We start from the raw sequence: 21,934 nt of genomic DNA, 5'->3' as shown, positions 1-21,934 counted from the left end.
ACAATCCTAAAATGATCTTGTTCTACTCATCATAAATTAGTTCCTAGTTTTGAATTTCAGAACAACTGCTTCCTCAATTTACAAAGAATGTTCCAAAAAGACAGAACTTTATGCATACAGAGTGCAGTTGGACATGCTTCACACTTTATGAATCCATTTTTACAAAGTGGTACGTGTATGAAAATACCTCTGCAGTGTGGCCCCTCATCCCATCCGTCAGTACAGTCTGGGGCACCGTTGCACAGTTTGCTCATGTGGATGCACAGCTCTGTCCCTCCACACTGGAACTCATTGGGTGGGCATCGAGATGCAGAGCTGTGTTGACCTGAAGAAAGACAAGCACAGATGAAGTTGACCTCCATGCAACAGTAGACACAAAAACCTGAGCTTGGTCAAGTGATATCTCTGTTTTTATGTTCAACAAGTTAACTGGAGGAGTGGAAAAACCTTTGAACTTTGGTTAATGTTGGATATCTGAAAATTTCTTACTTTTACTATTATTATCGGGAGTTCTTGGACTTGTTGAACAAATAACATTTTGTTGAGTCATCACGCACTGTGAAATAATAATATGCAAACATTTTTCAAAGGAAAATTGCATATTATCAATAAGTAAAGTGTCTTGTGAATGGCAACAACAGTGAGACCAATAAACCTATAGGGCAGGGGTGGCCAAACCTGGTCCTCAAGAGCCTCAACCCTGCCTGTTTTCCAGCTCTCCCTGGACTGCTTGCTGTTGATAAGCTGACTAAAGTGATTTCACATCCTGATTGACTGAACGCACTTGAGGTTATCAGCATCAAGCAGTCCAGGGAGAGCTGGAAAACAGACAGTGTTGAGACTCTTGAGGACCAGGGTTGGCCACCCCTGCTATAGGGTTTATAGGTGTCCCCTATAAACCCTTATAGAGGACCTCAAAGTTTATGGTAATATTATTCATTAATATCTTTACAGTCTTTAGATAGATGTTGGACCCTAACCCAAATGTTTATTTATCATGTTCCCTTTGTTAAAGTCCCATTCACTGTCACACACCTGACTGTGTGAAACTTAGTTCTCTGCCTTTCACCCCTGGAGGAGCAATGATCAAAAGTCACAACCTCACTCAGCATCCATCTGGTGGTTTATCCCCCGCTCCAACCTTTAATGCTGAGTACCAAGTGGGGAGGCATTGGATATCATTTTTTTATGGTTTTTCGGTGTGACTCAGCCATGGATTTATACCTTTGATCACCTATCAGTGCCATGGCACACACTCTACCACTGAGCCATCAAGTTGGTGATCATGATTTTTTCGATCTTAAATGATAAATATATTTTCATTGATTTTAGTTGAGCAAACATTGACGCCATAAACCTCCAAGCAGCATTTTCCCAATACAGCTTGGACCTGAACTGTTTTAATAAAAGAAACATTTCAGAACTACCTAAGAAAAAGTGTTTTTCTGTTATGCATCATTTTCTCTTTCAAATTTTACACCTGATTTAATATTTTATTCACCAAGTGTGTTTTCAGCAGTTTCCTCCAGGTTTTGCCTTAATAGTTTCTCCTTTTTGTAATACTGGTTTGCTGGCCAATCCTTATGGCTTCCCCTTCTCACCCTCAATTCCTTTGCTGTTTGCCAGCCAGAACCACAAAGCAGACATCCACAGAGCCGTTGTGGCAGCAGGAGAGGGCTGCTGGAGAAAACTAGCAGGAACTGCAAACACACCATTATCCTAGCTTGGACCAGCCAAATAACTACCTTTGCTCTGCTGTGTACACACATCCATCCCAGAGGAAAACACAGACAAAAAACAGCAGTGTGCTGGCTGTGGCTTGGCTATACAAGGATCTGCTGGTGGAGAACAGATGGAATTCTGGGGGAATGAACTCCCTGAGATGAATATGAGTTTAGCCAAAAACCGCTTCTTTAGAAACTGGATAGAGAGGTGAGAATATGGCTGACCGACTTCACAAGGCAGAGAGCTTTTCTCCCTACTGCCCACATTACTCAACCGCTTCTCTGGGATTACATTTCCAGTCTTGTGACTTATACCAGACTTATCACTGTTCAACATGAATCCTCACCTTCTTCACCCCTCCTGTAAGTCCATCACCTGGAAATGTATCTGATAACTTGTATAATCTAAATTTAAAGTAATACGTTCTTAGAAATAATAAAAACTTGTGTTCTGAAACAAAAGAGACAGATACAAATCCAGAATTGTAGTTGTTATTATGTTTTTATGCTTCAGGAATATTCTCTCGGTATAAAAAAAGTCTGTTGTGTTCCTTAACAAAATAGAAGCTCACTTTTTGTTGTATTTTTATGGGGTATTTTTAACACATCCTGAAAGTGCTTTGGTTTTAGATTTGATTGCATCCTTGAGCTGCTCAGAATGGACCAGTGCAGCCACTAAATAGGCTGCTTTGTTTGCTATCCTGGTGTTGGGTCACCTTGAAGCTCAAATAAATTTTAATTACATTTTAAATTGTAATGAAAACAATAAATCAAGTTTTGTTATAGAATCTAAGGATGGCAGACCAGGAAGAAAGACATGTTTTATGTTGTGCTTTTACCTTTCATATTTTCATATCTCCTTGACATTTTTAAAGAGTTCTTTAAAGGAAATTGAGGTTGTTTTTTTTTACTGTGAGCCAACCATGAACCCGAGGGGAATAAGCTTGACATTAGCTTAGTAAATATGGGGTGAGGAAAAAGTTCATATTTGCTCAAAAGTTCCTGTAGAAAGGATTCTGGATTGTTGGGGTTTGCTTCTTGCGGGAGCTGGCAGCCGGGATGGAAAAAGGAATTGCTAATTTATATATATTTATATATATAAATAACATTTTTATCTAATAGGCAGAAGAGCATCAGACATTGATAAGATCCAAGAGCAAATAAAATGATCTTGATCCATTACAGACTGATAGTGCCAGTTCTGTTCTTTTGCACCAGACTACCACTAATTTTCCAAGGTTTCATGTGCAACTACAGAGACAACATCAGATATGGTACGGATCACTCTGGCTCCATATCTGTCTGACCCAACAAAACCTTAACCTTGCTTCTAATCCGAAACTTCCCCAAGATATCCACCTCGTTCATATCTTAAACCCAAAGATGCAAGATTAGAGCCAAGCAAAGCTATTCCTCAAGTCTCTTTCAAAACAAGATTGCAGCAAGGCAGGATTTCAGAAACTTTGCACGAATGAAGTCTCTAAGCTGCCACACACACAGAGGTAGATCACATGCTCTTTTCAAGTCCCTGAAAAGGGCTGAGGTGGTGTGATGGGGACAAGAGACCTAAGGCCATTGTTTTGGATCACACAAATGGGCTGTGACCCCCTGCTAAGCGGGCAGAGCCGCAGTGGTGTGAGCAACATAACGTGCAAAGGCCGGGTTAACAGCGGGGGCCGCAGGCCACCAACTTCTAAGGTGATGAAAGGTCAGTCGGACATTGATAATTATAAACACAAAAGTTTAATCATTTAGCCGTCAAATGGAAAATGAAAAGTTGTTTTAGACAAATGTTTTGACATATGCTGCCAATTTAAGGTACTTTTACTTTTCCATCCATCCATCTTCCTCCGCTCATCGGGGTCATGGTAGGAGCAGTCTAAGCAAAGATGCCCAGACTTTCCTGTCCCAAGCCACATCCTCCAACTCCTCTGGGGGGACCCCAAGATGTTCCTAGGCCAGCTTAAAGACGCGCCAAACTGCCTGTCAATCTTGCATTCCGGTCTTCCCTTACTCGCAAACAAGACCCCAAGATATTTAAACTCCTCCACCCAGAGAGGGCAAACTACCTTTCTCTGGTCGAGAACCATGGCCTCAGATTTATCAGTGCTGAAACCTCATCACAGCTGCTTCACACTCTGCCAGAAACCACCCCAATGCATGCTGGAGGTCCCAGCTTGATGAAGCCAACAAGACAACATCCTTTGCAAAGAGCAGAGAAGAAATCTTGTGGTCCCCAAACCAAACTCCCTCCAGTCTCTCCCTGCACCTACAAATTCCATAAAGACTATGAACAGAACTGGTGATCAAGGGCAGCCCTGCCGGAGTCCAACATACACCGGGAACAGCTCTGGCTTACTGACATTTATATGAACCAAGTTCCTTCTCCTGTTATACAGAGACCGGAAAGCCCTTAGTAAGGCTCCCCTGACCCAATACTCCCAGAGCATCCTCCACAGGACACCATGGGGGACACAGTCGGATTCTCCAAGTCCACAAAACACATATGGACTGGATGAGTGAACTCCCACGAACCCTCCAGCACCCTAAAGAGAGTGTAGAGCTGGTCCACTGTTCCACGACCAGGACGGAAACCGCACCGTTGTTCCTGAATCTGAGGTTCAACTATCGGACTGACTCTTCATACCTTTCTAATTAAAAAAAAAGGTTCTTCAAACACAGTAACTCCTTTTTTTAAATGGGAGAACCATCAAATAAAATATTCCAGATGTCTTCAATCTGTATTCAAGTGGCTCAAAGGCAAGGCAAAGAATTCACATGCTGTCATTTTGTATCTCCTGTCTATGAATGGCGCTTTATTGTGAAGAAGTATGCACCCTAACAACAGAAAAACAAAGTATAAAAAAACATCTGATCTTTGTTCTTCCAACTTCTGCATGAGCCAAGACTTTCCAGCTTTTATTTTTTTTTTTTAAACCCTTAGAGTTTCAGAGCTCAATCACTTTAACAAGAGTCTCTGCATGTCTGTTTCCTCTCCTGGGGCCCCGTGTGCTGAAATGGAGTCAAGATCCGGGTCTGGATCAGGCTGTCCCAGAACTCAAAGCTTGTAAAGATGCGGGGATTTTCCATTCACTAGTTCACTCTGTACATCCATATGCCGGTCTACACAATGCTTATTCAACCAAAAACAAACACACAAACAAATAAGATGCTGCCAGAGCCACAGCTAAATATAAAAGGCTTTTTTATGAAAGCCAGAATGAGGCCAACTTCAGAGAACAGTAAGACTGCCTTAGTTTGATCCTAACTACTACAAAGGCTTCAGCAAAAGACATTATGGGCTGGGTAAATAAGGAACATGCATCTTAAACAGCTATAAATTGCTAAATTTTGCACACAGCATGAATATGCTAGTACTAAAGTAAACAAACTTCAAAACTGTTTTTGGGAAAACACAAATTTTAGTTTTGGCAGATCACACACGCTGCCTTGCATTTTTTTTTACTGCTTTAGACAAAAGAGGAGAAGTAAAAGTTACCCTAAAACTGTTTACAGACAGGATTCATTGTACAACTGGAACATTCCTTCTCTTCTTTTGATAGAGTCCTTGCAGGCTTCTACATCAAAACATATGTCTACTTTACTCTGACAGCAACTACTTTCCCTTTACATCCATTAATCTCCTCTTTGGCCTCCTTCCTGGCAGCTCAAACCCCCAAATGCTTTAAAGACCCATTTCAATCTTATTTTGAGCTCTTTTAAAAGTATTCCCACTGCTCTTTTAATAATGATAATTATGACGCTTATGGCCCAAACATTTTAAAAAACTGTTATTTTTCTAGAACATAGTTTCTGCAGACCAGCATTAGCTTATTAGAAATTTACCTCTGAGTTGTGGGCGGGACTGTTGGCATGAAGCAATCCTGTCTGACCTGCCCTTCCACATTGTTGAGAGCTCTCTGTTTGCGTGCACTCCCGGTGGCTCACAGGCCCAACCAAACATTACAGAAATAACAAAATGGAGAGCAATATTGGATCCAGATTTACCGTTTTCAGCCAGATGCCGGCTCGGTCAAGGAAAACATGGATCTCATCAGAAAAGCAGGGTCTGTTATTGGCTCCAAGCTTGCCAATCTGGAGGACGTAGTGGGGGACAGACTCCTGGCTAACCTGGGGACCATCATGGACAATCCCTCCCATCCCCTCTTCAGGGAGGTGGACAAACTGAGAAGCAGTTTCAGCGGCAGACTTATACATCCCCGCTGTGCCACAGAACGATACAGGAAGTAATTCCTGCCATCAGTCATTAGACTTCACAATTCATCTGGCAGACTTGGATGTTCATAAGATTTTTTGAGAGTTCTAGAGTTTTTTCGACTGTATAGTTATTTTATTATTATTTTATTTTATTTTTCCTCTTTTCTTCCCTGTATATTTTGTGTCTTGTGTTTATCTTTATCCCCCTATTTCCGTGGTGCTGCTGCTACAACTAAATTTCCCTTCGGGGATTAATCAAGTTGATCTTGAGTCTTGAATCGTGAATCTTGAATCTTGATCTAGTGGTCTGTGAGTGGATGCATCAGAATAGAGCAGAGCAGGGTGTTTGTTGTCCACCTGGCGTATTTTCTACATGGCCCTTTTTCATCTGCTCCTGATTCACAATGGTTTGAACAAAGAAATACTCAGAAATGCAATTTTTGGCCTAAATTTCTCTATAGGTCCTCCATCATCTGAAAAATGCCACAAAAGCATGTTAAAAACGCAAAAATTACATTTTTAACAGAGTGGCTTTTTTTATCCATCTAATTCTTGTTCTTATTCTGAATGTCCAACCATCTCATCTAACCAGAGCGGTTCCTGTCATTCTTGATCCTTGCCTTTTTTGTCACTCCCAGAAACCCATAAAATCTTAAATCATAAAAGCCTCCTGTCTTGTTCTGTGAGTATCTGTCTCTAGAACACACGTGTCAAACTCAAGGCCCGGGGGCCAAATGTGGCCCACCATGTCATTTTATGTGGCCCGCGACGGCATAAAAGTTTTTCATTTCTTAAAATAAAAAATAAAAATTGGTGTGTATTTATTCATATCTAGGGGGAATCGGACTTGAAATATCGGATTGGGCAACTATACATTAGGACTTAAACACTGTCCATATAACCTAACCTGTCAGAATCAAATTTAAAAGGATTTATGTTAGAGTAACAAGCAAATATATGTTTTCTATGCAACTGTAATTGTCACTTTAAAAAGTTATAATTAATAAATAAATACACAAATAAATAAATTAGTTATTTAACATTAAGGAGTAGTTACCTTTATTTTTCATTACATTTAGTTACATGTAGAAGTTATATCTAGCCCTTTGAGGAAAGTCACTTTGCTGATGTGGCCCTCGGTGAAAATGAATTTGACACCCCTGCTCTAGAACATGAAACATTCCTGATCTGACCACTCTCTTTCTTTTCATTCTGTGTCGGTGGCACCACTTAGGCAGACAGCCTCCATCAAGGTCAGAACATAAGGTCGGGATGGAAAGACTCTGATTTTATGGGTAAAACATCTAGCAAATCCAATATATTTTCTCGTAAAATATTCAATTTTTAAAAGCCTTTTGAATATAAAATAGGTTTTGCTGTTTTTATGACCTTTTTCTCTTTGCTAAGAGACAGGTCTGGATGGCTGTTTTTGGTCGTAAAGATGTGGAGCAGCAAAGCGAACACAGCAGGAAAAACAGAACCGGGATGAACACATCTTTCTCCTTCCACCGATTTATTTCTGACAGTTATCCTATAAACACAAAACAACACACTAACCTGTCACTCAAAGCACTCATACCGGTGAGAAGCTCACCAACAGAACAACTGTCAGGATTTCTCTTGATTATTCCAGCTCAGCTGCACCTTTTATTCGAATTAACAGCATAGATGTTTTTTTTTGTGTTTTTTTCTCCAGCAGTGTCTGAGTTCGACTGTTGGCAGACTGTCTGCCTTCCACAGCATTTAGCACTTCGTTCTCAGATCTTTGGCTTAGCACTCGATCCTCTCCTCCAATGATATCAACAGTGCATTTTCATACCTTCATGGGGGGGCTTCTAGGAGAGCTGGCAGGATGACAAGAAAAGCAGGAAGGCTAAATCCAGCCTCTTGCAAGCACAACAAACCTTCTCAACCACCAGATCTGCATGGGGTTTTTTTTTTTTTTTTTTTTGGGGGGGGGGGGGGGGCAGTCACTGAGCAAATATTTTTGTCCACAACTTACTTTGCAAAATTCAACAAAGAAAACATCTGGAACTAAAGGGAACAAAATAGATCCATTTATAGAGGTTAAGGTTGTCTATTTCCAACAAAAACTGACAAGATTTCTGAAAAACGTCCTAAATTATAAGCTAAATTAAAACTTTAAGTCATCAGAAAGCAGGCGTGAGCCTCTCCAGACGCTGGTTTTGTTAAAATGAAGCATTAAAAAAACAGAATTCAAAGGACAATGACTAATTATCTTAGAGAAACAGCTTTACAAAAGCCTGAGGGGGCTCAGGGAAGAGGCTGAGGATAATGGTAAGAGCAGACTTGAGTTGAATAAGCACTGCTGGAAAAGAGCCGGGTGTTAAATAATGCATCTCACACACAGGATCCAGCAGTTCATCACTGCTGCTAACCAGATGCAAAGGGTTCAGCTAATGCAGAGAAAGATGAGGCCACAGGCAAAGGCAGGTGCTGAAGATGTTGATTTCTTATTTGGATATACTAATTATCTTGGCATCACAGATCATTTCTCTTTTATTATGTTGGAGAACTGCTCCTGCCTACTCCTGAGGGGGCGCCCCTGGCAGGGCCCACCCCTTTCTGCAGAAACCTGCTGAGATTATTAAATGGTCTTTCCTACAATTTAAACCCCTGACACGCTTTCCATGGCTAAACACGGGTCAGACTCCAGGCTTGTTGTCGAGGACAGCCTTTCCCCATCCTGTGCCCCAGTCCTAATTTCTCATCGAAACACCCCCTCCCCTTCTGAATCTACCACATAAATCTAATTCAGTTCACTGCACTGTAAATGGACTAGAAATATACAGAATGAACATTCCTGCATTGTGAAAACAAAAAGCCACATGACTCCAGGATGTCTGAACACACAACTGTTTTTGCACAAAAAGCAACAAATGTCCAGAGACAAAACTTTAAGAAATGCAGGTGAAATCTTTTGTTTAATCGGGTTTAGCTAACGAACAACCCTTTTCAAAAACTGGACATGTATTTATCTCTGCTTTTTTTTTTGTGAAAAAACTGAGAAGTGAGTGATTTCTACACAATTTTTTAGATTTCCTGAAATATTGATTTGTGGGTTCTATGAGCTGGAACCCCAATTTATGTCAAATTAACACAGATTTACTTGATATAAATTAAAAAGTGGATGCTGAATATATATCTATGAAAGTTCCTTTTTTTTAATGCAATTAAGGAAAATGAGTACACTTTTTCATGATGTTCTCATTTCTTGGAAAAGGTCTATAGATTGAGGAGGGAGATGTGGATGGTCTGAATATAAGTGTGAAATCAAACATGACAATGATTTTCATTCTTCACACCCAAAATCTCCACCAAAAATCAACAGATTAAAAAAAGCAGAAAAAGTATGATTTATCACCAAATACTATTTGCTAGAGTTCCCTTTCAGCAATAAACCAAATATCGTCATCAGATAGGGTAGGTTATCTATGCCTAACCGCTCCATCAATTCAATTTCAGTTTCCAAAGTTCCATTATGTACAATTTAAATCACCATCCGCAAGCCTTTATCAAAAGGGTAAGAGTTTCTTTACGTAAATTGGGATTTCTTGCATCAAAGACAAACTGAAATCAGTTTTTTGGCCTAAATACAAAAAAAGGTAATCTTGAAAAGAACACTGATGGATTTTGTAAAATTATTTAACTTTACATTAAATGAATTCATGCGTCATGTACTGTTAGTGCAAATATGTCAATTTATGATTGAGAGAAATAGAATGGCATCATTTACACATGTACTTGGATGTATACATATCTTTAAAAAAAAAAAAAAAATTCCAAGTAAATTATGACTAATCATCTTATATATCTTTGTACAGATGTATATCTTTTTTTTCAATTTGTATTTAGTTTTTTTTTGTTTGATTGCTTGAAATAAATCAATCCCAAATTTTAAGACTTTTATTTAAATTGTAACATTTTAAACCCTACTCTGTAACTAAACAGATACAATCCATAAATAATATTTTTTAGCATCAGTTCCTAGTTTCTTCTCCTGGTGTCGCTAAAAAAAAAGCTCACAAAAACAAGTGAATATGCCAAAGTAAAGAAAGCTGCCGATAACACTGAGATAGCAGCAGATAATATAGTTACTTCTCAAAAATACTGATATCTTCCAGCTATATTTGTGTCAGAAGTCTGCCCTTATTTAGGCTTCCAGGTCACTGACGCCTTAAGTGATTGTCCAGCAAGTTTTCAATAATCACACCGTTTCTTTATCTTATTTATGCCTGCACTCTCAAAATGATGATTATGCTATTCCGTTTCATTTTTGACACATACTTCAAAAGGAAAAGTTGGAGAAGACAAAAAAATCCAAGAAATATCCTAAAGGGAGTGAGAAGTAAAAGCCTCAAATATTCTCACCCCCATGCTATGGACCAAACTTATTTCCACACCCAGTGCACCCACCATCTGTAATTGTTCTGATCCCTCTCTAACAAGTACATAATATGTGTCAGATTTATTTATTTAATTTGATTTAATTTAAGATACCCATCTAACACATATAACATCACATATTGGTCAATAAACACAGATAAATTATCCAACACTCATTTATCATGTTTAAGCTCTCATTTGGGTCCATTTAAATTCCCCAACACACTCAAGCGCATGCCCACACAATTCCAATTCATAAATATTTACAGATACATCAGTGTATTCATATTTTGTAAGTGTATATATCAATAATCCTTTTCTTAAACTCCCTTATGTGTGGAGATTGTTTTAAGCGTAAACTGCTTTTGTTCCACAGCTCCTCTTTGGATACACAAAATCTTTTTTTATTTGTGCATGCCTTGTGTATAATAACATTCTTCCCTGATTTTTTTTTCTTTTTTTAATGCCTTTGTAATTTTTTAATTGTTTTCTGCTTTGAATATTATTTAGGCTCTAGACTATTCCACCAAATCACAAAGTTTGACTTCTTTTGACTATATGCATTTTGTTTCTCATGGGTCAAGAATGCAGACTGCCTTAAAATCTTTTAGAGGGAAACGTTACTTTTTCATCTGCTCACTTTCAGAACCATCTCTTTTAATAACACACCATATGTTGTTTTAGCTAATATACTTTCAACATTTCAAAAACAAAAGGGCAGGTATTATATAAGATGTTTTCCACGAGTAAAAGTAAAAAAGAAAAAAAAAAGCTAAGGATCCTCTGAAGAAAGACTGTCAAAAAAAATCTGGTTCTCAGTTACAAAAAATACAGGAAAATCTGACTCCTTGAAAGCTAAACATAAGAAAAGTTCTTTTTTTTTGGACAATTCTGTTCTGGAACGTGTGGGAAGTGGGTGGATACACGCTAGCTAATGACAGCATGTGGGTGTGAGAGGTCTAAAAACACAGTGATCCGCTCAAACCAGAGTCTCTTCCCTTTTGTCTGCCTGCACTCTTCGCCTGTGGGCATGCACACACATACAGGCTCTGCTTTACAGCTGTGCAGCAGGTAATCCAGGTGTGCTGTGCTACCTTCTCCGAAACCAACAGAAGGTCTTATGATTCTCAAAAGGTTTTTGCTGTCACAGCTTTTTAGGATCAAAGGCAGGTGAAACTGCAAAGGAAGAAGTTTAAGTATTTGCAATGCTAAGACTCTGGAGGATTTTTTTGTAAAAGAAGAAAGTTTATTGAGATTGTGCAAGAAAAGTGGAGCATCAGCACGTCAGCTCTGCCTCCCACGTCTACGCTAAGAGTCCCTGAAGACTAGGATCCATGTAAAACTCTTCTTCAATCGTTAATATTGTAAACAAGCTTTCAATTGGTCATAGATTAGAAAGGCAGATCACCACAGTTCTGTTGTTTTTACTCATCGGGTGTCACTCTGACCCAGAAGGCCAGCGCACAAAGAACGGCGTTGTGAGGCCAACACAGCAGGGTGAAGCAGCTGCACTGGATAGTGGCTGACTTCACCAGCAATGACCAGCATTCCAACAAAGACCGCTGTGAAGGCCATTCACATGAACGAGAAGATAAACTACCCTTATGAACCAGTATTGCTGCTGCAAAAGAAACACTTTTACCAGAACATTCAAATCCCAAGGTACCAAAAAGCTTTTTTAATTGTTTATTTGATTTAAAGGGTCGATACCATGCTATTTTTAAGCCTTTTATAGTAAACGATATCCATGTACTGTATGTGATAATATATTACCTTTGGCACAGAAAAAACACATTTTTTTTGTTATTTTCCAAAGTTCTTTTCCAACCCGGAAGTAAGACGGCCCTCTAGCACCGCCATCTGCTGTTTGTGGGCGGCGCCCATTTCATGACGTCAACATAGAGTCGACCTCCGCAGCATGTCTGCGTTTCGCCCACAAAAAAAACATTCCAAACTTTTGCAAAAATGGATGTGAATATTGTGCATATAAAATTAAAGTGTTTTTGCCAAACACTGCTAGCTCCGTGGGGAAAATGGGTGTTTGTGTTAGCCTGGGGGCAGTGCTGGAAGCGCAGATTCTTCCTGGAAGGGGCTGTTCTCACTGGTGTTATGTCAGCTCGTGAGAACCCACTCGTTTTTGTGGGCTGGGAGGGGCTGGTGCTCAGAGCATTACATAACATTTAAAAGTTCAAAAAATTGATTTTGCATGGTGTAGGCTCTTTAATGCTCCAGATGTATCATCTACAGCTTCATCAGAGCTGACCAGAAAAAAAAACCTTTGATATAAACAAAACATCCAGATTTCACGATTTATGTGAACTTTTTTAGGAAGAATAATAGAAAAGTGTATTTTCTTCCAACAAAACCTGTGCTCACAAACGGTTACTACTTATCCTTAAGCAATAGCTGTGTATACTCCCTTTCAAGCAATATTCATTAATATGTCTAATTATCCTAAGTTTATTGTATGAATGTATAGCTGATGATTGTATTGTTTTTGTGTATTATTTCTATTTGATTGCTTGAAATAAACCATTTCAAATAAAACAAATAGAAAATTATGCTTTGAGTAATCATCTGTACATTTGATAATACCTTTTTTTATTGTTGTTTTTTTTTTTTTTATCTAAATTAGGACCTGCAGGACACATTTGCATTTCGTTCCAACCTTTAAAAATAGCTAAAAGGCATAATGTGGTAGATTAGGAGATGAGATTTTTCATTTCTAATATAGGTACTCAAACTTGGTTAAAAGTGTTGTCAAGTTTTTATAAAATAAAACCATTTTTACATACTTATATGCTTTTTTAAACTTCAGTTGATGGATGACAACCCATGTAATCCTTTCTGTACAATACTGCCACCGACCAGAGGGGGTGCTATAACAGGAAATTCTACTTTTTTCTTTTCTAACTTATATGTTGTGACCAGTTTTCCAAAATCTTAGATGGGTGGGGGGGGGGGGGGGGGGGGGCTTAGCCCCACCCAAAGTCAGTGATGTCAGAAGTTCCAGCTGTGGAACTAGAAAATTTATGGAGCTGTATTTTCTGTGGAAATGTATGAAAGCTTTCCTGAAAAAAAGCCCTGGCCCCACGTCTGGGGAGCATAGGGGCCAAAGAGACTCAGGTGGGGGTGAGTCCACAGATGTAGGCAGGGAGAGGAGCAGGCAGTAAAAACAGCAGGTTTCTTCTTTTCTCTGAGTGATCTCTAATGGATTCCACATTTCCTTTCATTCGGTGTCATGCATCCAGGCTGCTGCAGCTCTCTGTCCTCACTTCCACACCACTCAAGGCCAAAAACCCCTGAAAGCCACACTTCTACAAAATGTTGCTCAAGCCTTCTGTCTCCTTCAAAATCTGCAACCATTTTAGTTTCAAAGACCAACCAAAAAGACACTGCTGCCTCGCAACCCCTGCAGGGACTATGCCTCAAAGCATCTCTGCTCTTAATGAAGACTTTGAGTCACAGCTGCTCTTTTTATTCACTTCTTTCAGACTGGTTTTCTTTCTGTGACTCTGTGGTTTTGAAAATCACATCGACCAAGGAAAGACAAACTTTGTAATTCTCCTAACACTCCATGACAGAACTGTTTAGCGGCAGCGTGACCCCTTTGACTTGATGAATGACCATGTCTTTGTTCCTCTGCTCTGACTGTGTGACACCAGACAAACTGAAAAGACTTCTAAAGTAACTTTAGGTCAAAACTTGTATGGCTATTTGGGGTTAAGCTGCAATAATCTGCTTTCTTTATTTTATAGAATATTTTTTGACTTTTTTTCTGTCATTATGGCACTGATTTCACAAAACATCTGAGATATCTCTGCAGCGCTGTTTTAGCGCACCCCTGAGTCTGTACACGTTTTAAAGACCCACTCCAACGAAAACCGTGTTTTTGGTGTTTCTAATGTGTCTTTGTGGGATTGTTCTCATGACAGAGGACATATTTAAGGTAAAGTAAGCTTAAATTTGCATCTCTGAGTATTTCTTTATTCAAATCGTTTCTGAATCAGGAGCAGATTAAAAAATGCTGTTTGAAAAAAAATTGCAGAGGTGCTACAATCAGTGGGCCACAAGCTCCCTGCATGAAGGGAGGCTTACTCCACGCAAACAGTCTTGCCCACAACTCAGTGGCAAATTTATGATGAACTACTGGTGCTCTGCTGAAACTATGTCAGAGAAAACAGCTAAAAATGACATAATTGTAATTAAAAGACCACTGAGAACACTTTGAAATGAGGTCAAAAGATGATCATAGTGGGACTTCAATGGATTTATATTAAAGGCTAAAAGTGTTGGAGCTTGGTCCCACAAAAGCTAAGCAATGGGTTAAATAGAGTTAAAATATTTTAAAAATGTGTTCATGCTTTTAAGTGGAAATTACATCATTTTTAACACTATAAAAGCGGATCATTCTCCTTTATCTTATGGCCAGTGAACCTTTACCTGCGCCTTTCTATCATTTGACAGGAATTTCATGAACAACTCTAAAACCAGTCAGCAGCCTTCTCAGCTGGTACTTATCATCCAGCATATTTGTTTTAGCTAAATCTCTCCTAATCAAACAATCTTTAGAAAACATCACATTGACCCGGCCAGCGTTTAAACGACAATAATAGGATGCATTACACCTAGAAAGATTGAATTTTTTAACAATCCCAATGCAAATGAAAACCACACACTAACCTCACTTTAAACTGTCCCTTCCAGCTGAATTTAACTAAATGGACCTGTTCACCTGCAAGTTTCATGGCTTGTGTATGGAGAGGGTGAGCAGGTATTTTTTGTAGACAGCTTCATTTAACACATTGAAAATATCTTCTTTTTTTTTAATGCCCAAGATTTACATGAACTTTGTTGGCTAAGGAGTTATTTATTTACTTTAACAAACAAAGGACATGCCTCAGCGTCTTCGGTCAAGCCTTAAAGTCGCTTCTACACCATTGCTATGCTAAAATGAAAATGTAAAAAACTTTTATACTCTTTCAAAGTCAAGATAAAGATTTATCCATAAATTCATGTAGTTTGACACGAAACAAACCAGAATCAGAGAGCTGATCAAGCCAGAATTCTACAGCACTACCAACAGTAGTGCATCCTAATGATTGTTTTTTCTGAATTGGGCAGCCATTCAACCTGACACTGATGTTTCTTTGCCACCAAACGTCTAATTTAACTAAATAATGCGACTTGATTAATAGTTCGACTCAGACTCCAACATCTGTGACTCCTCCATATTCATCCTCTACAGGAAACACCAACATTTGACTAAAGATCTGAGTTGACAAAACTTCCTTCCTGGGCAGCTGAAGTTTAGTCTTTGATCCAAGCAGATGCAGCAGAATCTCATCTCGGTCAGATGGTTTTTTTTTAGCGTTTTACTTTTTGAGAGACTTACAAACATCAGGGTCTTCATCTGAGCCATCTGGGCAGTCCTTCTCACGATCACAGCGCCAGCCTTTGGAGATACACGTCACTCCATCCTTACACACAAACTGCTTTGGGCTGCAGCTCCTCGAGGCTGAAAGAGGCAAAGCAACAAGAGAAAATGAAGGAAAAAATTGAACAAAAAGCAAACCCTTTTGTGTCAAGGATCTTTATCCCATAGATCTCATTAGAAAGCTTTGTCTCTTGTATTCAGCATCAGTAGTGGCCCTCAAAGGCCTTAATGAGGTTCTGGAAAGCTGCCGTTTGATGGAAGAGACAAAAAAAAGACCAAAGATTTACAAGAGTCTCTTGTCTTGTATAGAAAACCTTTTTCCTTTAAAATAAATGTCAAAAAAAGAAAATGTGTTACAAAAAAATAGAAAATAAAAGAAAGGCTTTCAGAAAAAGCTGTATCTAACAGGGACATTAAGAGTGAGTAGCAGTAAGTAGGACAGCTTTCCCTGGCTGATGCCAGAGATGCAGCTTCAAAAAAGCTTCCTGTTTAGATGTTATGTCCTCTATTTCTCCTTCAAACAAATCTTTGGAATGAGCAAATGAACATAAACACAACAAGCTGAGCTTAAAACACCTTAAAAGGCTCTTGTTTTAGGGGTTATCTACTTTCTATTGACCCTGATTTGTAAATATTTTATAACTAAACTTCAAAAGCCAACAGGGACGTCAAAGTTTGATTCAGACCTTCTGTAACGGCTGAAATGATGATATGAGCAAGCAATTTAGATGAACAAACAGCAAATCTGTGTCAGCTGTGAAAAGAGAATTTAACCTGCTAAAAAAATCATATTTATTGAAAACATCCACATCCAGTAACTGGCTTAAGTGAGATGCATCTGGAAGTGGTCCAAGGCTGGGAAGCTTCATAGAAGACTGGAGGGTCATCAAGTCAAATGGTTTCTGTCATGAAACCTGGCTTCTGTGTTTAGCTGTTTTTGTGGTGGGGAGGTGGGATTTTGCCCCAGCAGCGGGGAAGAGAAGAGCGTGGATTCAGTGAACTGAGCCAGGTGTGAAAAGATTAGCTGTGTCCGTTGTTCAATAAATCTTTGTATTCACAGTAGTGTGTAGAAGGATACCGGGCCCTCCTGCTATCCCAGACTGAATCCACACAAAGTAGTAAAACGTGGAAATATTTGCAAATGATGTTTTTTTCATTAATTCAAACTGAAACCTTTTGCAGAACAGGAATGACAGACAGTGTCAAAAGTACAAATTGCTCAAAAGTTTAATGATAGGGGATAAAAAGCTCTATGTTTTATGCTGACCTCTGGGGTTTTAATAGAGAAGCTACATTTTTACTTTCAGGTTACCTGAAAATGCAGTTAAAGCCAAAACAGTTCACAGAGTGACCACTAGAGGCTTCTCACACAGGCAAGACATTTAATTCTGTCCATTCCAATCTAAAAAAAAATTCAACATTACTACTAAAATACTTAATTATTCCATTTCAAATCACATTTGATTTTTTATTGGGATTTGAAAAAACATTTTCTTTATTTTCTTTGTGTCAGATATACCTTGTCTTGAAGCTGAATCATTTCAGAACTTAAAATCTTCTGTCTTGAAACCTTTCCCTATTATTCAAGCTCATTCGTCAGGCTGAGTAGTGAAATGTTTCAAGAAGGAAGATTTTAGGTCCAGATGCCATGACTCAACTTCAAGACAACGTCACCAGATTAAATGGTGCCCAAACCAGGCGTCGAGGGCCGGCTTCCTGCTAGTTTTCCAGAAACCCTGCCTTATGCTGCTGAGTCAGGTGTATTTAGCCATAAAGGAGCTTCAAATGCAGGATGGTTTGGAAACATGTAGGACACCGGCCCTCGAGGCCTGGACAGCATGACAGCATCCGTATCGTGACAAAATGCCGACTGCATCGGTTTGATTTTGCTGGAGCAGGAAGCAAGCCATTTTCTGTGAGAGACATCACAGTCACTTGGTCCAGTTCTTTGCTGCTCCTCCAACAACGGCAACTGTGGTTTCAATGATGATTATTATTCTATACAGTCTAAAGTTCATTTTTGCTTCCAACCTTTTGTTTTTAACATCACTTCACATCTTTATAATTCAAATTATTTAAAAAGACAGTCAACATTTCTTATTTTTTTCATTAACTCCACATACCTGGGTCACCATTTAACTTCCAAAAAAATATTTTAGGGAATGAACATTGAGCATCAACAGCAAGACTCACTGCTGTAGTGAAGGGAATCTTAAAACAGCTCAACCTCAGTTACATCAATTCAACATGACATATTGTTGCCCATTCACATGTCCACTCATCTTCCCCTTCATTCTGCTGGGACCCACAAATGTTTCTGCATGAAGAGGAGTCCCTTCCTTCCTCTCATAAGTAACATTTTTTAAATATTCATGACAAGCAGCCACACTCGTGTTACAGTTTTTCCACGCCGCTTTTCCATCCCTTTCTTTTATTTTTTTCTAAAGCATCAACATTAGGTGGACCAGACAACAATTTTTGCAGGAAATTGTTGATTTAGATGCAGGCAAACACCATATTTTTCCTTAATGTCTCTGACCAAACCTAAAAACTTAAGGTGCGGAGGGAGGTCAAAAGGTTAGCACAGAGGAAGTGGAGCATATCTGGGACATGTAAAGAGAAGCAATGGATCTAAAAAGAAAGGGCATGATATACTTACCTTTTAGGACTACAAAACATGAAGCATTTTACACAATGTTAAATAGAAAGAAATAAGAAAAAATAGCAGAGATAGAGATCCTGTTGTGTTTAATTTTTTAAGGGCTAACCCTGGAATTCCGCCCTTTTTCCAAGCCCTCCGCCATGAGCGTGTTCCGTGTCGTGCTGCAGAGGAGAAGTGCTTTTCTTCACGTGGTTGTGCTCTGATGCGTAGATGTTTACATGTAAATGTAAGTAACAACTTTTTGTTTTAGCACAGCCTTTTTAAAGATATAAAAACCGATGTTATGTATTTTCCAAGCGCTAGCAGTTCTGCACTACGTAGTTGAGCCGTGACTATTGATGATGTCATGGAGTGGCAGTAATGTCCGAATTCGAATGCACTATTTTTCCTTAACTCTCAGTTTGAAGGGCTAAATGTATAGCGGGAAGCCATAGGGGTAGGGGAAAAGTTCAGCTGATTTTAACATTAATTATTCTACGATGCAATTATGTTTAGCCAATGAAGGCAAAAATAATTAGGCCATTTTCTGTATTCTCAATGAGATTTTCCTGTAAACCTATATGATTTCTTACTTAAAGTTCCACCTTTGTTCAGTTTAAGTTATTTACTATTTACGTGGACTTTTTTTTCCTTAGTTGTAGAATAGTCAAATTAAACCAAATCCATTTTTTTGTGCTTAATTGAGAATCATGACCTGTCTTTGCTGCTTTTTGCAGACCCTTCTGATATGCTCCCCACAGATTCTATCATACTTTAATCTGAGGGCAATAAACTGTTTTTTTTTTTTTTTTTTTTTTTTTAAAGTAAATTTTATGTTGATTATTTCTATGATGTATTGTGATTTTAATGCATTTTTCTGTTTTGTGAAGCACCTTGAATTACTTTGTGTATGAATTGTGCTATACAAATAAACTTGCCTTGCCTTCAGAGTCTTTTAAGCTGCTGAGGTTCTGCTGCCACATGGGTTAGTGACTGATCTGCAAAACTGTTTATATGTGGCAAATAACCTTCCACTTAGAAAAAAAGCATTCAAAAAGTGGGGATTGAACTACCGCTCGGTTGGGGAAGGGCGTGCAGATCTGTGAAAGCACTGAGCTGGCCTGGAATATTGAGATGGGAAGGAGGAATGTCACACATGCTCTCAATAAGCTTCTTGTACTTTCATCATATTTGAGAATGTGCTGAAACGATTTGGGCCACAGCCACTTAGGCCAGAATACAAATCCTTTGCCATCTGCACCAAACCTTCGTCCTTCAGGATGAGCTCAGAGCCAGAGTTTTCTCCTAAGGCAAACACAAGTCTAACCCCCAGCCGCTGCATCATTTCCTCCAACACCCACAGTAAAGCTATAAATAAGCAGGAGGCCTGCCCTCAGAGATCAACCGGGTACTACAGACTCTCGTCACACACAAGTTGAGTGTCTGAGGCCAGACTCCAAATAAAAAGCTCAAGCTTGCAGAGAAAGAAGTTGGTGGTGTTTCTGAAAGCTTACAGAAACTTTCTCTAAACTGAGCCGTTTCCACTGTGTGTCCATGAGCTGAAATTGCCCACCTGTGTTCAATTTATTGACTGAAAAATGGACTTTCCTCCACAGTAATGCTGCCATTACACTGGGACCAAGAATCCACCGGCATCTGCAGCTAAATTACAATAAAGCTCATCAAAATGCAACAGTTTGTGTAGAAATACTAATAAAAATACTTCCTGCCAACTGCTTTCCTGGAAATGAATGAAAATGATTATGCAGATTGAAAGCCATCAGCACAAATGATTGCAATTATCTTTTTTTTTTTTTTTTTTTTTTTTTTTTTTTTTTTTTTTTTAACTTGTCCTGTCCAACAGCTAGGCAAACAGATGAGAGCTGAGGGCCTCTTGTGTTGGACATATTTTATTCTAACAAGAGGGGTTATTCATCTTCAGACAAACCAAAGGTATGTCTGAATAAACCCCTTTTGTAATTGAGGCCAAACTTTATTAATTTCAATCATGTTTGAAAATCTTTGGTGTTGGACCGGACGGAAAAGGAAAGAGGGGAACAAGAGAGAGGGGGGGGTAGGAGGGTGATAATAGGAGGGGAAGGGGGGTAAGACCATGAAGCAGCATAGAGCAGACAGGTTTACTGGTTGTTTATCGTTACGGTACGGTTCAAATGTAGTACAAAAAGGGCGGGGCCTGTTCACACACACTCAAATATTATCAACACACCTGCTAGCCGCAGAAATGTCCACATGTCAACATGCACACAAAACAGATAGTGTTCACGAACGCATACCTATGCCTTTAAACCAACTAGTGTGAAATCTTTCATTCATTCAATCATGCAAACTATTAGTGCAAAGGTGAGCTAACACCTGTGCTCAGGTGAGTGTTTATGTTCTTCTAAAATGGATGGTGGAATGTGAAAAGAAGGAGGAGGAGCGCCCAGCCACCCCCACACCCATACCCCCGCCGCAGCAGCAGCGGCAGCCGGAATTCCCCCAGCGCCACCGGGAACAGGCAGGGAACAACCGCCCCCCGGGCGACCAAGACCGCCACCCAGGCCAGGGCCAGCAGGACCGCCGCGAGGCCCCCAGAGCCAGAGAGCAGGGAGGCGCAGAGGGAAAGAGAGCGCCGCCCCAGCCCAGCCAGGAAAGCAGCCCCCCGCCGCGCCGGAAGAGCCCAACGCAGGGCCCCACCGGAGAGGGACGCCCACAGCCCCAGACGAGCACCCCACCACCACCCAGGAGTTCCGGGCATCCCCCCGCCCCGACCCCAGGTACGAGCCAGGACCCCCCAAGGGAGACCCGCTCCGCACTCCAGGCAGCCACCCACCCGGCCCACGGTTGGTCCAGGTAGGAGCAAGGCAGGGGCCCGCCGCCCCCGCCCAGGAGGGGGGAACCCCGGGGAAAAAAGGGCGGCCCATAAGGGATGTTATAAATATGGCCCGACCAGGCTCGGCCATGTTGGAAGTTTGGCGGGGCCCAGCGCCCAGGGGCAAGGACCAGGACCCACCCCCCAGGGACACGAACACCCCCGGCTCAGGTGTAATATGAACCCCCCCACCGCGCGGAGAGAGCACCGCCGGGCCCAGGGAGCCGGCGCCCAAGGGACACGGCCGCCATCGCCAAGAGGCCCGCACCCCCCACCAGGGACGGGGTAGGGGACAGATGGACCCAGGTCCCACCTTCCTTGTAAAATGTGTGTGCGTGTATGGGTGTTTGAGAGGGTGTTTGTGTGCATGTGTGTGTGTTTATGTTTGAATGTATATATTGAAGGGGGAGGGGTGTGTGTACTAAGGGGGGTGCAGTTAAAATTGGCGAGTAGGGCACTAAGGGGACATCTCCTGATTACTCACAGTGATGTCCCCTCACCCTCCACACCAAGGGGCCCTAAATGTCTAAGGTGCGGTTAAAATTGGCGGGTAGGGTGCCAGGAGGACATCTGCTGCTTGCTTGCAGTGATGTCCAAGCACCCCCCCTACCAAGGACCCTACGTGTCTAAGGTGC

General features: G+C 40.4%; 1 protein-coding gene across 7 annotated transcripts in view; it reads right to left on the bottom strand.

The window, feature by feature from the left end:
• LOC101174586 (low-density lipoprotein receptor-related protein 1) overlaps positions 1 to 21,934 on the bottom strand; it is a 118,190-nt gene that overhangs the window by 83,753 nt on the left and 12,503 nt on the right. For all 7 annotated transcript variants that reach the window (XM_020703484.2, XM_020703487.2, XM_020703488.2 and 4 more), the window contains exons 2-3: positions 15,745 to 15,867; positions 188 to 325 (exon numbers count right to left, since the gene is read on the bottom strand). In XM_020703484.2, the coding sequence (XP_020559143.2) occupies positions 188 to 325; positions 15,745 to 15,867 (261 nt within the window). The remainder of the gene's footprint in view (positions 1 to 187; positions 326 to 15,744; positions 15,868 to 21,934) is intronic.

Source organism: Oryzias latipes, chromosome 5 (genome assembly GCF_002234675.1).
Source record: "Oryzias latipes chromosome 5, ASM223467v1".
Classification (NCBI taxonomy): Eukaryota; Metazoa; Chordata; class Actinopteri; order Beloniformes; family Adrianichthyidae; genus Oryzias; species Oryzias latipes.
The sequence above is the reverse complement of the archived record's forward strand: the minus strand, read 5'-3'. Positions and strand labels throughout refer to the sequence as shown.